The 12431-nt window shown below is 37.9% G+C and overlaps 1 protein-coding gene across 1 annotated transcript in view; it reads right to left on the bottom strand.

The window, feature by feature from the left end:
• The window catches only part of LOC126262493 (uncharacterized), a 120175-nt gene that overhangs the window by 38178 nt on the left and 69566 nt on the right, over positions 1 to 12431 (bottom strand). The window contains exons 3-4 of the mRNA XM_049959158.1: positions 6212 to 6327; positions 5942 to 6139 (exon numbers count right to left, since the gene is read on the bottom strand). Of these exons, the coding sequence (XP_049815115.1) occupies positions 5942 to 6139; positions 6212 to 6327 (314 nt within the window). The remainder of the gene's footprint in view (positions 1 to 5941; positions 6140 to 6211; positions 6328 to 12431) is intronic.

Genomic DNA, 12431 nt, shown 5'->3' with positions numbered 1-12431 from the left:
TAAATGATATGCCCTCTAGTATTACGGGTAATTCTAAAATATTTCTGTTTGCTGATGACACTAGCTTGGTAGAAAGGATGTTATGTGCAACATTGGCCTGGTTTCAAATAGTGCAGTTCATGTTGTTGTTGTTGTTGTTGTGGTCTTCAGTCCTCAGACTGGTTTGATGCAGCTCTCCATGCTACTCAATCCTGCGCAAGCTTCTTCATCTCCCAGTACCTACTGCAGCCTACATCCTTCTGAATCTGCTATGTGTATTCATCTCTTGGTCTCCCTCTACAATTTTTACCCTCCACACTGCCCTCCAATGCTAAATTTGTGATCCCTTGATGCCTCAAAACATGTCCTACCAGCCGATCCCTTCTTCTAGTCAAGTTGTGCCACAAACTTCTCTTCTCCCCAATCCTATTCAATACCTCCTCATTAGTTACATGATCTACCCATCTAATCTTCAGCATTCTTCTGTAGCACCACATTTCGAAAGCTTCTATTCTCTTTTTGTCCAAATTATTTATCGCCCATGTTTCATTTCCATACATGGCTACACTCCATACAAATACTTTCAGAAACGACTTCCTGACACTTAAATCTATACTCCATGTTAACAAATTTCTCTTCTTCAGAAACGCTTCCCTTGCCATTGCCAGGCTACATTTTATATCCTCTCTACTTCGACCATCATCAGTCATTTTGCTCCCCAAATAGCAAAACTCCTTTACTACTTTAAGTGTCTCATTTCCTAATCTAATTCCCTCAGCATCACCCGACTTAATTAGACTACATTCCATTATCCTCGTTTTGCTTTTGTTGATGTTCATCTTATACCCTCCTTTCAAGACACTGTCCATTCCATTCAACTGCTCTTCCAAGACCTTTGCTGTCTCTGACAGAATTACAATGTCATCGGCGAATCTCAAAGTTTTTATTTCTTCTCCATGGATTTTAATACCTACTCAGAACCTTTCTTTTGTTTCCTTTACTGTTTGCTCAATATACAGATTGAATAGCATCGGGGAGAGGCTACAACCCTGTCTCACTCCCTTCCCAACCACTGCTTCCCTTTCATGTCCCTTGACTCTTATAACTGCCATCTGCTTTCTGTACAAATTGTAAATAACCATTCGCTCCCTGTATTTTACCCCTGCCACCTTCAGAATATGAAAGAGAGTATTCCAGTCAACATTGTCAAAAGCTTTATCTAAGTCTACAAATGCTAGAAATGTAGGTTTGCTTTTCCTTAATCTTTCTTCTATGATAAGTCATAGGGTCTGTATTGCCTCATGTGTTCCAACATTTCTACAGAATCCAAACTGATCTTCCCCGAGATCGGCTTCTACCAGTTTTTCCATTCATCTATAAAGAATTCGCGTTAGTATTTTGCAGCTGTGACTTATTAAACTGATAGTTCGGTAATTTTCACATCTGTCAACACCTGCTTTCTTTGGGATTGGAATTATTATATTATTCTTGAAGTCTGAGGGAATTTCGCCTGTCTCATACATCTTGCTCACCAGATGGTAGAGTTTTGTCAGGACTGGCTCTCCCAAGGCTGTTAGTAGTTCTAATGGAATGTTGTCCACTCCGGGGGCCTTGTTTCGAGTCAGGTCTTTCAGTGCTCTGTCAAACTCTTCGCGCAGTATCATATCTCCCATTTCATCTTCATCTACATCCTCTTCCATTTCCATAATATTGTCCTCAAGAACATCGCCCATGTATAGACCCTCTATATACTCCTTCCACCTTTCTACTTTCCCTTCTTTGCTTAGAACTGGGTTTCCTACTGAGCTCTTGATATTCATGCAAGTGGTTCTCTTTTCTCCAAAGTTCTCTTTAATTTTCCTGTAGGCAGTATCTATGTTACCCCTCGTGAGATAAGCCTCTACATCCTTACATTTGTCCTCTAGCCATCCTTGCTTAGCCATTTGCACTTCCTGTGAATCTCATTTTTGAGAAGTTTGTATTCCTTTTTGCCTGCTTCACTTACTGCATTTTTGTATTTTCTCCTTTCATCAATTAAATTCAGTATCTCTTCTGTTACCCAAGGATTTCTACTAGCCCTCGTCTTTTTACCTACTTGATCCTCTGCGCCCTTCACTATTTCATTCCTCATAGCTATCAATTCTTCTTCTACTGTATTTCTTTCCCCCATTCGTGTCAATTGTTCCCTTATTCTCTCCCTGAAACTCTGTACAACCTCTGGTTTCGTCAGTTTATCCAGGTCCCATCTCCTTAAATTCCCACCTTTTTGCAGTTTCTTCAGTTTTAATCTACAGTTCATAACCAATAGATTGTGGTCAGAGTCCACATCTGTCGCTGGAAATGTCTTACAATTTAAAACCTGGTTCCTAAATCTCTGTCTTACGATTATATGATCTATCTGAAACCTTCTAATATCTCCAGGGTTCTTCCATGTATACAACCTTCTTTCATGATTCTTGAATCAAGTGTTAGCTATGATTAAGTTATGCTCTGTGCAAAATTCTACCAGCCGGCTTCCTCTTTCTTTCCTTAGCCCCAATCCATATTCATCTACTATGTTTCCTTCTCTTCCTTTTCCTACTCTTGAATTCCAGTCACCCATGACTATTAAATTTTCGTCTCCCTTCACTACCTGAATAATTTCTTTTATATCATCATACATTTCATCAATTTCTTCATTATCTGCAGAGCTAGTTGGCATATAAACTTGTACTACTGTAGTAGGCATGGGCTTCGTGTCTATCTTGGCCACAATAATGCGTTCACTATGCTGTTTGTAGTAACTTACCCGCAATCCAAGTTCATGGCTTGTAGAAAAAAAACCAACACTAAATCACGGCAAGACTCAGTTCTTACAGTTTCTAACACACAATTCAACAAAACCTGAAGTTTTTAATTTCACAGAATGGGCATATGATTAGTGAAACTGAATTTCTAATAGTAAACTGTCATGGAAAAACTATGTTCCGGGTCTTGTTCAAGGTTACTATTTGAACGGTATCTGAAGTGAGTGACTGTTGGACACGAAAATTAGTCTACTTTGCTTATTTTCATTCACTTATGTCGTATGGTATTATATTTTGAGGTAACTCTTCCCCTTCTAAAAGAATATTTTTGGCTCAGAAACGGTCAGTTCGGGCAATAAGTGGTGTAAGTTCACGAACCTCTTGTCAACCCCTGTTCATGGGTCTGGGTATTTTGACATTGGCCTCTCAATATATATATACTAAAAACAAAGATGATGTGACTTACCAAATGAAAGTGCTGGCAGGTCGACAGACACACAAACGAAACACAAACATACACACAGAATTCAAGCTTTCGCAACAAACTGTTGCCTCATCAGGAAAGAGGGAAGGAGAGGGAAAGACGAAAGGATGTGGGTTTTAAGGGAGAGGGTAAGGAGTCATTCCAATCCCGGGAGCGGAAAGACTTACCTTAGGGGGAAAAAAGGACGGGTATACACTCGCACACACACACATATCCATCCACACATATACAGACACAAGCAGACATATTTAAATATGTCTGCTTGTGTCTGTATATGTGTGGACGGATATGTGTGTGTGTGCGAGTGTATACCCGTCCTTTTTTCCCCCTAAGGTAAGTCTTTCCGCTCCCGGGATTGGAATGACTCCTTACCCTCTCCCTTAAAATCCACATCCTTTCGTCTTTCCCTCTCCTTCCCTCTTTCCTGATGAGGCAACAGTTTGTTGCGAAAGCTTGAATTCTGTGTGTATGTTTGTGTTTCGTTTTTGGTAAGTCACATCATCTTTGTTTATATTCCTTACTGTCATTTCTTGTTAACAATATTAGCTTATTCCCAAGAATAAGCAGCTTTCAGTCAGTTAATACCTGGCAGTAATCAAACCTGCATTTGGATCGGACTTCCTTAACTCTTGTGCAGAAAGGTGTGCAGTACACTGCTGTATCCCCAATAAGCTACCATTCAAAATCAAAAATCTTAGCAGTAATCCATGTGCTTTCAAATCGAAACTGAAGAGATTCCTCATGGGTCTCTCCTATTTTGTAGAGGAGTTCCTTGAAAAGGTAAGCTGACTCTTCTTGTATTGTTGACTGCGTTTACTTAAACTTATGGATTGACTTTTTTCGGCTTTGTAAACATTTTATTTTTATCTGTTATTACTTTTATGTTGCAATTTCATGTACTGACATGTTCCATGACTTTGGAGATTTGCTCCTCAATTTGGTCCTACGGAACTTGATATGTAAATAAAATAAAATCTACGTACACAACAACATCTTCAAGATATTATGTAGTATCTGACCAGCAGTTAATGTATCTGCCCTCCGAACCACTTCTATCGCCTTATTGCAGAGCAAATGTATATCAAATATCGTGCCTCAAATTGCCAACACAGCTCCAGTACTAAAAAGACTTATGTCCAACTTATGAACATATAAGAATTATTCCAAGAACACTGAAGCCTACTATACAGTGGCTGCACATCATAAACAATATTATCACATCTACACAACTCAGGTGACAGGAAGTCGCAATTTGAGCACTGAGAAAATGACATCGTCCCAACCATGTATGAGGCCTCTCAATCCCTGGAGACTTAGATGACCTTCTGGCAAACTAGCTTAAATATGGGACTCTGGTATTGTAATGTATGAATGAGAAGATGGACACTACAGAAGAATAATGCCAGATCTGTAACCAAGCCACAACTAATTCTCAAAGTATCACATACTCTGTAACTGCAATAGAGGGGTTCAAATTTAAGAGAGATGTGTGGATTAGATTTCACTTAAGATAGCTCATTTCAAATACAGTGTACTAAGGGAGACACTGCAACACTCTTACATGCAACTGTAGACTTCATGAACAGACTGTGGAACTCCTGGTCAAAGAATATTCTCAGAAGAAATGTTCTGGAATGCTCCAAGACTTCAGCATATCTTCATTTCTTACATAGAAATTGTTTATAGCAATTAAAATAATCAGTTTTTGCAAATATAATGTAACTGGATAGATAAAAAGTCTACTCACCAAGTAGCAGCAGGAGCCAATATCCAGCTCACAAATTTAAATTTGTATGTGTGTTCTCCTGCTGCCACCAAGTGAGCAGACTTTTTACCTATCCAGTCACACTGTAGAAGCTGTTTTGCTGCACACACAAATAATAAAATCTAAATGGAAGATCAGAGTTAAACTCTGTGTCAGCCTTGATGTCACTAGGTGTGGAGCACAAGCTTACTCTGGACAAGAAAGGCAAAGGAAACTGGCTTTATGCTTGTCAGAGGACTAACAGAAAACATGGAAAATCAGGCTTTAGGCTTGTCTGAGGATTATAAGAAAACATGGAAAATCTATGTCAAGATGGCCAATTGGAGAATGGAACCTGCCTCCCCTCAAACGTAATTTCATTGTATTAACCACTTGGTGTTACAGCTGAAGCAGCAGTGGTATAGTGTTCTTCCAATGTTAAGCAACATTGCATGTTTGTATTTTATTATGTATATAGTGTCATCAAACACAATTTCAAAGTAGTTATTAATTTACTGTTACATATTGCAAATGTTTCCATTTCATCTGTGAATGTACAGGACACTTATTATATTTGGATATTGTAAAATAAACTCTAACACTATTCTGAGCAATAAGGGTAGTCTGAACATCAAAACACTTTGTTAGGCGTGTACCACTGCAGGTAATTTGTCCTAGCTTCTCTCTGTCCTGTATAAGGGAACTTAAAGAGTTAAACATGGAATCTGAACGAAGGTGCATTTTTCTCACATACAAATAAGTCTCACAGTTTTACAGTCTGCAATGACCCCAGTTGCTGGCAACTGTTCAAGTTTTTGCAATAGTCCCACAGCTGATACCAAACCAAATAAATCATGTCATAAACAGCTATATTTGTGTTGTTTGTCATAAATCTTCTACAAAGTGTGAACATCATACAAAGAGACAAGTACTTTACAACTGGCTCACCTGCAGGTTGAGTTGATGAAACATTTTTTAGTGGCGGAGGTGGTAGTGGTATAGGCTGAAATGCATTATAGAGGGACCCTGGCAATGGCTGTGGCTGCTGCTGCTGCTGCTGCTGGAAGTTCTGAGGATGTGTCAAGCTTCCACTTGTTGATGGCTGTCTTGTTTCTGGTGTAACAGTGACTGTTACTTCCTCCACATCTGTCAAATGACACAAATTAGTCAAAAATGACAACTGCATAGAGGAAGCACTAAGAATATCACATCACTTACTCCCATATGGTATTCCTCTTCTTTGGCGCTTGCAGCAACAGTACAGACACCATTTACAAAGTACCACAAAAAGGCCAATTGGTATTATAATAAAAAAATGCCGCTTCCTATATACTCTGAAACAAAATAATGTATTGAAATCAGCATGGACTAATAATAGCAGTGTGTTTTATACAAATTACAATAATGGTTTAAAGAGGGGATGTTGGAATGAGTTTTTGCCTCTAGTGAGGTATTCACTGAACTGTATAACCATTATGGGTTATAACTGTATACAGGACCAGGACTCTAACTTGGATCCATGCCTTCGGGAAAGTATTCTTCTAGTTGAGCCATCAAGGAACAACCCAGCTGACTTTGCACAAGTAGTGTCACTAGGAGACAAGGTATTCAGAAGAGAGATTCGAGGTCCATTATAGACTTGTTAAACCATCACAAGTGTTTCACGGAAATTCCCAACAAACTCTGATTATAAACACAACTAGATATTGTGCATCATGGAAAGTATTGCTATTATAATTTTAAGAACAGATATTACAAGGCAAACGAAGAAAAACAATAAATCCACCCACAAAATATTACATAATTACACTGGGAGTAAAATTAGAGGGATTTGGGGGATGGGGATGGGTTATACAGGTACACAGTGTTCCTTTCACTACACGCTGTTACGTAGATTTAAGTGTAGGCACCGAACTAAGTGTCAAATCCCTAGTGAATGAGACCAGAACTGAAACTGAGGCTAGCAAAGGAAAAGCTGAAATGCTTAACTCCGTTTTCAAAAGGTTCCTTTATGAAGGAAAACCCAGAAGAAGTGACCCTTAAAACTGCTATCTAATGTCCTTGACATTGATTTGTTGGAGACTCATAGAACATAATCTGAGCCCACAAATAACAAGATATCTTGAACTGAATGATTTCCTCAATGCCAACCAGCATGGATTCTGAAAACATCAATCATGAGAAACCCAACTCTCACTTTTCTCTCATGACTTACTGAAAGCTTTGGATCAAGGTAGTCACATAGATGAAGTATTTCTTGATTTTTGAAAAGTATTTGACTCAGTACCACATATACACTTATAGTTAAAAGTGCCATCATGTGGGATATCAAATGAAATTTGTTACTGGATTGAGGACTTTTTGGTAGGGATAACGCAGCATGTTATCGTGGGTGGAGGGTCATCATCAGATGTGGAAGTAACTTAAGGTGGAGGACCCTTGCTGTTAACATTGTATATTAATGAGCTTGTAGACAATATTAACAGTAGCCTCAGGCTTTTTGCAGATGATACAGTTATCTATATTGTAGTACTGTGTCAAAGAAGCTACATAAACGTTCTTTCAGATCTCGATATAATTTCAAAGTAGTGCAAATAATAGTGACTTGCTTTAAATGAGCAGAAATGTACAATTGTGCACTTTATTTATTTATTTATTTACGTCCTGAATCTTTGTGGTATATATACCATACCTTAGATGTTGGACAAAATGATATTACATTAATATACTGTTACATTGGTGTATACATTACATTTATAAATTGTTACATTTTTATATTGCTATATTGTTACATTTACATTTTTATATTGTTACAACCAACTTATTTTTCAAGATACTGTGTTACTGAGTAAAAACAGTTTTCCAAGAGATATGATGTTACAGATTTTTTAAAGCTATGGATTTTGTTTATGGCCTTTAGGTTACTTGGCAGCTTATTAAACAAATGTGAACCTGAGTGATATACACCTTTCTTGCACAGTGTGGTATAACAATGATGTCTGTGTACGTCACTATTTGCCCTTGTATGGTGTTCATGTACAGATTTATTTTGAATAAATACATTTCCTTTTTTTAGCATGCATTTTTTTAGGAACATTACAACTTCTAGTATGTAGATACATGGTAGGGGTAGAATCCCCAGTTCTTTAAAGAACGGTTTGCATGATTTTCGGCTGTTGGCATTTTTCATTACCATCACAATCTTTTTTTGTTTTCGGAATGTGGTTATGCAATGAGGAGAATTTCCCCAGAATATGATGCCATATCTTAATAGGGAGTGTATGCAAGCGTAATACACTGCTCTAACTGTTTCAGGACTTGTGTTGTTCCATACAATCCTCATCGCATAAGTCATTTTGGATAGTTTAGAATTTAATGAAGTGATGTGGGAATTCCATTTCAGATTGTCTTGTAAGTAGATGCCAAGAAATTTTGCTTCAGTGACACTGTTAATACTTTGGTTTTCCATTGACATGTTTGGTTTTAATGGGTTTTTATTTTGTTGTGTATGGAAGTGTAAGACGACTGTTTTTTGAGGGTTTATCAGTAATTTATTCCTCATAAACCACTCTGAGACATTTTCACTTGTGCCTTTAGCATTTAAACTTAGAGCCATTTCATTTTCACCTTCAATTAATATGCTTGTGTCATCTGCAAATAGCACTGGTTTGGAGTGTTGAACGTGTAGGGGGAAGTCGTTTATGAAAATTAGGAAGAGAAAGGGACCTAAAATTGAGCCTTGTGGTACACCGTGGGTTAATGTGGAAGGTTTCGATTGATAAGCTTGGAGTTCGTTTTTTCCCATGTGTTTTACCTCTGTTATCTGAGAGCGATTTTCTAGGTAGGATTTCAGCCACTCGTGTTGCAGGCCTCTTACACCATACCACTCTAACTTTCTTAGGAAAATTTCATGGTCTATTAGATCAAATGCTTTTGTTAAATCCAGGAAAATCCCTGAAACATTTTTGTGACTATCCACTGAATTTAAAATACGATTTATGAGGCTAAAAGTGGCTGTTTCAGTGCTGCACTGAGGCCTGAAGCCATGCTGACATCCTGAAATCATATTTTTTTTGTTAAAGAAATCAGTTAGTTGTAGCAGAACTAGTTTTTCAATGATTTTTGAAAAACCTGATAGGAGTGACACAGGCCTATAGTTGACCATCTGCTGCCGATCGCCCTTTTTGTAAAGGGGTACAACTTTTGCAGTTTTTAACTGTTGTGGGAAAATACCACTTGATAGTGAAGAATTGCATATATCTAGCAGTGGTGCGAGTATCTGTTCAGCTGATACTTTTATAATATAGTCTGGCACATCGTCGACTCCGGCTGAATATTCATTTTTTAATGACTTTATACTGTTTAACAGTTCTTCCCCACTTATTGGACGGAGGAACATGGATGTATTTGTTACACTATTTCCAGAAATTTCCTGTAATATTTTGTTTGATGTTTTTCCCATTTGTTCCTTCGCTAACTCATGAGCAATATTGGTGTAGTAAGAATTGAAGTGGTTAGCAATTAATTTTGGATCAGTGATCTTGCTGCCCGCCTGTGACAATACAATATTTTTGTGTGTTTCCACCTTTCCAGTAAGTCTCTGTACCGTATTCCACATTGTCTTAGCTTTGTTTGATGACTCCATAATACGTTTGTCATTTTCCCTTAATTTTGCTTCCCTTATTACACGACTCAGAGTTAACTTGTATTTTTTGAAGTGGTGAGCAAATTCAGGGCTGCTATCTGTTTTTGATAGTGCAAAAAGTTCCCTTTTTCTTCTACATGATACTTTGATCCCTGATGTAATCCAAGTTTTGGGTTTGCTGGGGCCTTTACAAATTATTTTCTTTTTTGGAAATGCAATTTCGAAACAATGTCTCTAAATTTCCATGAAATTATCCAGCTTTTCATCTGTGTTGTAACTGTTGAAGATTTTATTCCACGAGTGGGTACTTAGCATATGTTTGAAGTGCTCAATATTTTGCATGCTGAATTTTCTCTTGTAGATAACACTTCCATTCCTAGACAAATCAACACTTCCGCATACGGCAAGTAGCTGTGCATTGTGGTCACTGTAGCCGGTATTAAAGTTTTCTGAGGTGTGCATGTCAGTGTTTACAAAGATCGGATCAATAAGTGTAGCACTAGTTTTTGTTACGTGTGTAGGGGAGTTTATTTTAGTGCACAGGTTATATTCTTGAATAATATTAAGGAATTTTTCTCTTTGGTGGCTGTGTGTTAAGAGGTCAATATTAAAATCGCCACACAGAACTATAGTTTTGCAAGTATTTTTAAGTTTCCCTAGTGCAAGGTCAAGTTTTTTAAAGAAAATGTTTACATTGCTGTTGGGTGATCAGTAAACACACATTATTAAAGTTTTTCCTGATGTTATTTCAATAGCTGAGGCTTCAAAGTGTTTTTCGCTTCCTAAGTGATGTACACAGTCTATTATCTTATAGTCTATGTTTTCTTTTACATAAATGCAGCTTCCTCCAAGCTTTGATATTGATCTGCAAAAGTAGTTTGCCAGAGTGAAACCAGTTATGTTTGAATACTGTAAATGGTGCTTCTCTAGCCAGTGCTCACAAAAACATAAAACTGATACCTCCTTCCACTCATTCCTAAGAAGTACATTTATTTCATCAAGTTTGTTTGGTAGAGACTGTACATTTTGGTGAACGACTTTTAAAGTGTATGTATAAGTTTGTTCTGTAACACATTCCCCTGTGGCACCCTCAGCTACTCTAAAAAACCTCTAGCTGTCCCTTGGAGTGTGTTTCTTCCCAACCATTTATCTAATGTGTTTTGGCCCATTTTTGTGCTATTCATTCTTTCCTTGGGTTTAATCCTTCCTTGTGAGTCAATTTGGACCCCTTTAACATGTTCTGCTTTGTTTTTTGAGCTTTCATTGCCTGTTATGAGCCAATTATCCAACGTACTGGTAGGTTTTCTAGTGTAATGCTTTACAAAATTATATATTTTCTCTGTTAGGTATTGTTTACCAGCATAATTTAGATGAAGTCCGTGTCTGGTGTGCATGGATTTTTCAAGAGTGCTTACATCTATTACATTTGCATGCTCAAATTTTCCACAAACATCCTTTATGTCAGAGTTTATCTTAATCACTAATTGATTCACACATGACCAGGAAGGTAGGTCATGCCTCTGTGGTTGGTTAATAACTAACACATCCGTGTGGATTGTCTGCTTCAGTACACATTTAAGAGCTATTTTTATTTCGTTGGCTTGATCCCTTGCAACATCGTTCGCACCTCCAAAAATTACCACGTAGTCTGATGGTCCAAAGTTTTTACAAGAGTTTTCAATTGGTTTTGTTACTTCCGAAAAACAAGCTCCTAGTTTCACGAAACCCATGACATTGTAGCTTAGCAAAAGGCTAGACACTCTTTCTGCAATTTGACGACCGTGACTGTCGGCAAGTATAAGGACCTGTCAATCTTTTTTGCACAGTCTCAGCTGGTCGATATTGTTTTGTTCTGCGTTGTTTATCAGAGCGGTACCCGAAATGCATGTTTCTGTATATTTTTTATTGTTTGAAACAGATGGGCCTTTTTGGGTGATGCTATTTATTGACATACCGCGATCTGGACAGTTTTCACTACACAACACTGACTGTTCTTTACTGCTTGAACAAAGTGAACGTTTTTTAGTTATAATATTTGCGGTCTTAGCTTGGGAAATGTAGTTTTGTGCAAGACTTACGTGCAGGTTAGATTTTGAACTCGTTTTCCCTATGTGGACTCTATTCTTCTGATCATTGTTTACGTTGTAGTTGGCAGGTTGTTTGAGGTTATGGTCTTCACATGTCCCATGGGTGACTTCTTTCTCTCGCAGTTGACTTCTTAAGGCGGCGACTAACTTTTGTAGTTCGTTGATTTCACTGTTTTTCACCGTTAACATGCGGCGATAATCGACACATTGGTCGCAAGGATGAAATACTCGCGTGTTTGCATCTGTGACTGTTTTGCTTTTCGATTTTGACCTAGTTACGATTTCGTTGGCGTTTTTAACTTTCAAATAACAACAGCGGCACATTCCAGGATTCTCTAAACTAACTGTTACACAAAATGAAAAAAAAATAGTACCCTATGACTGTAATATCAGTGAGTCACTGTTGGAATTGGCCAACTCATACAAATACCAGGAAGCCACACTTTCTTGGGATATGAAATGGAATGATCACAGAGGCTTAGTCATGGATAAAGCAGGTGACAGACTCCGGTTTATTGGCAGAATTGCACTGGGAAAGTGCAATCAGTCTACAAAGGAGATTGCTTACAAATTACTCATGCAACCAGTTCTAGAATACAGCTCAAGTCTGTGGGATCAGTACCAAATAAGATAAACAGGGGACACTGAACATATACAAAGAAGGGAATCAAATGGTCACATATTTTTTGATCCATGTGGGAGTGTC

Source organism: Schistocerca nitens, chromosome 6, assembly GCF_023898315.1.
Source record: "Schistocerca nitens isolate TAMUIC-IGC-003100 chromosome 6, iqSchNite1.1, whole genome shotgun sequence".
NCBI lineage: Eukaryota > Metazoa > Arthropoda > Insecta > Orthoptera > Acrididae > Schistocerca > Schistocerca nitens.
The sequence above is the reverse complement of the archived record's forward strand: the minus strand, read 5'-3'. Positions and strand labels throughout refer to the sequence as shown.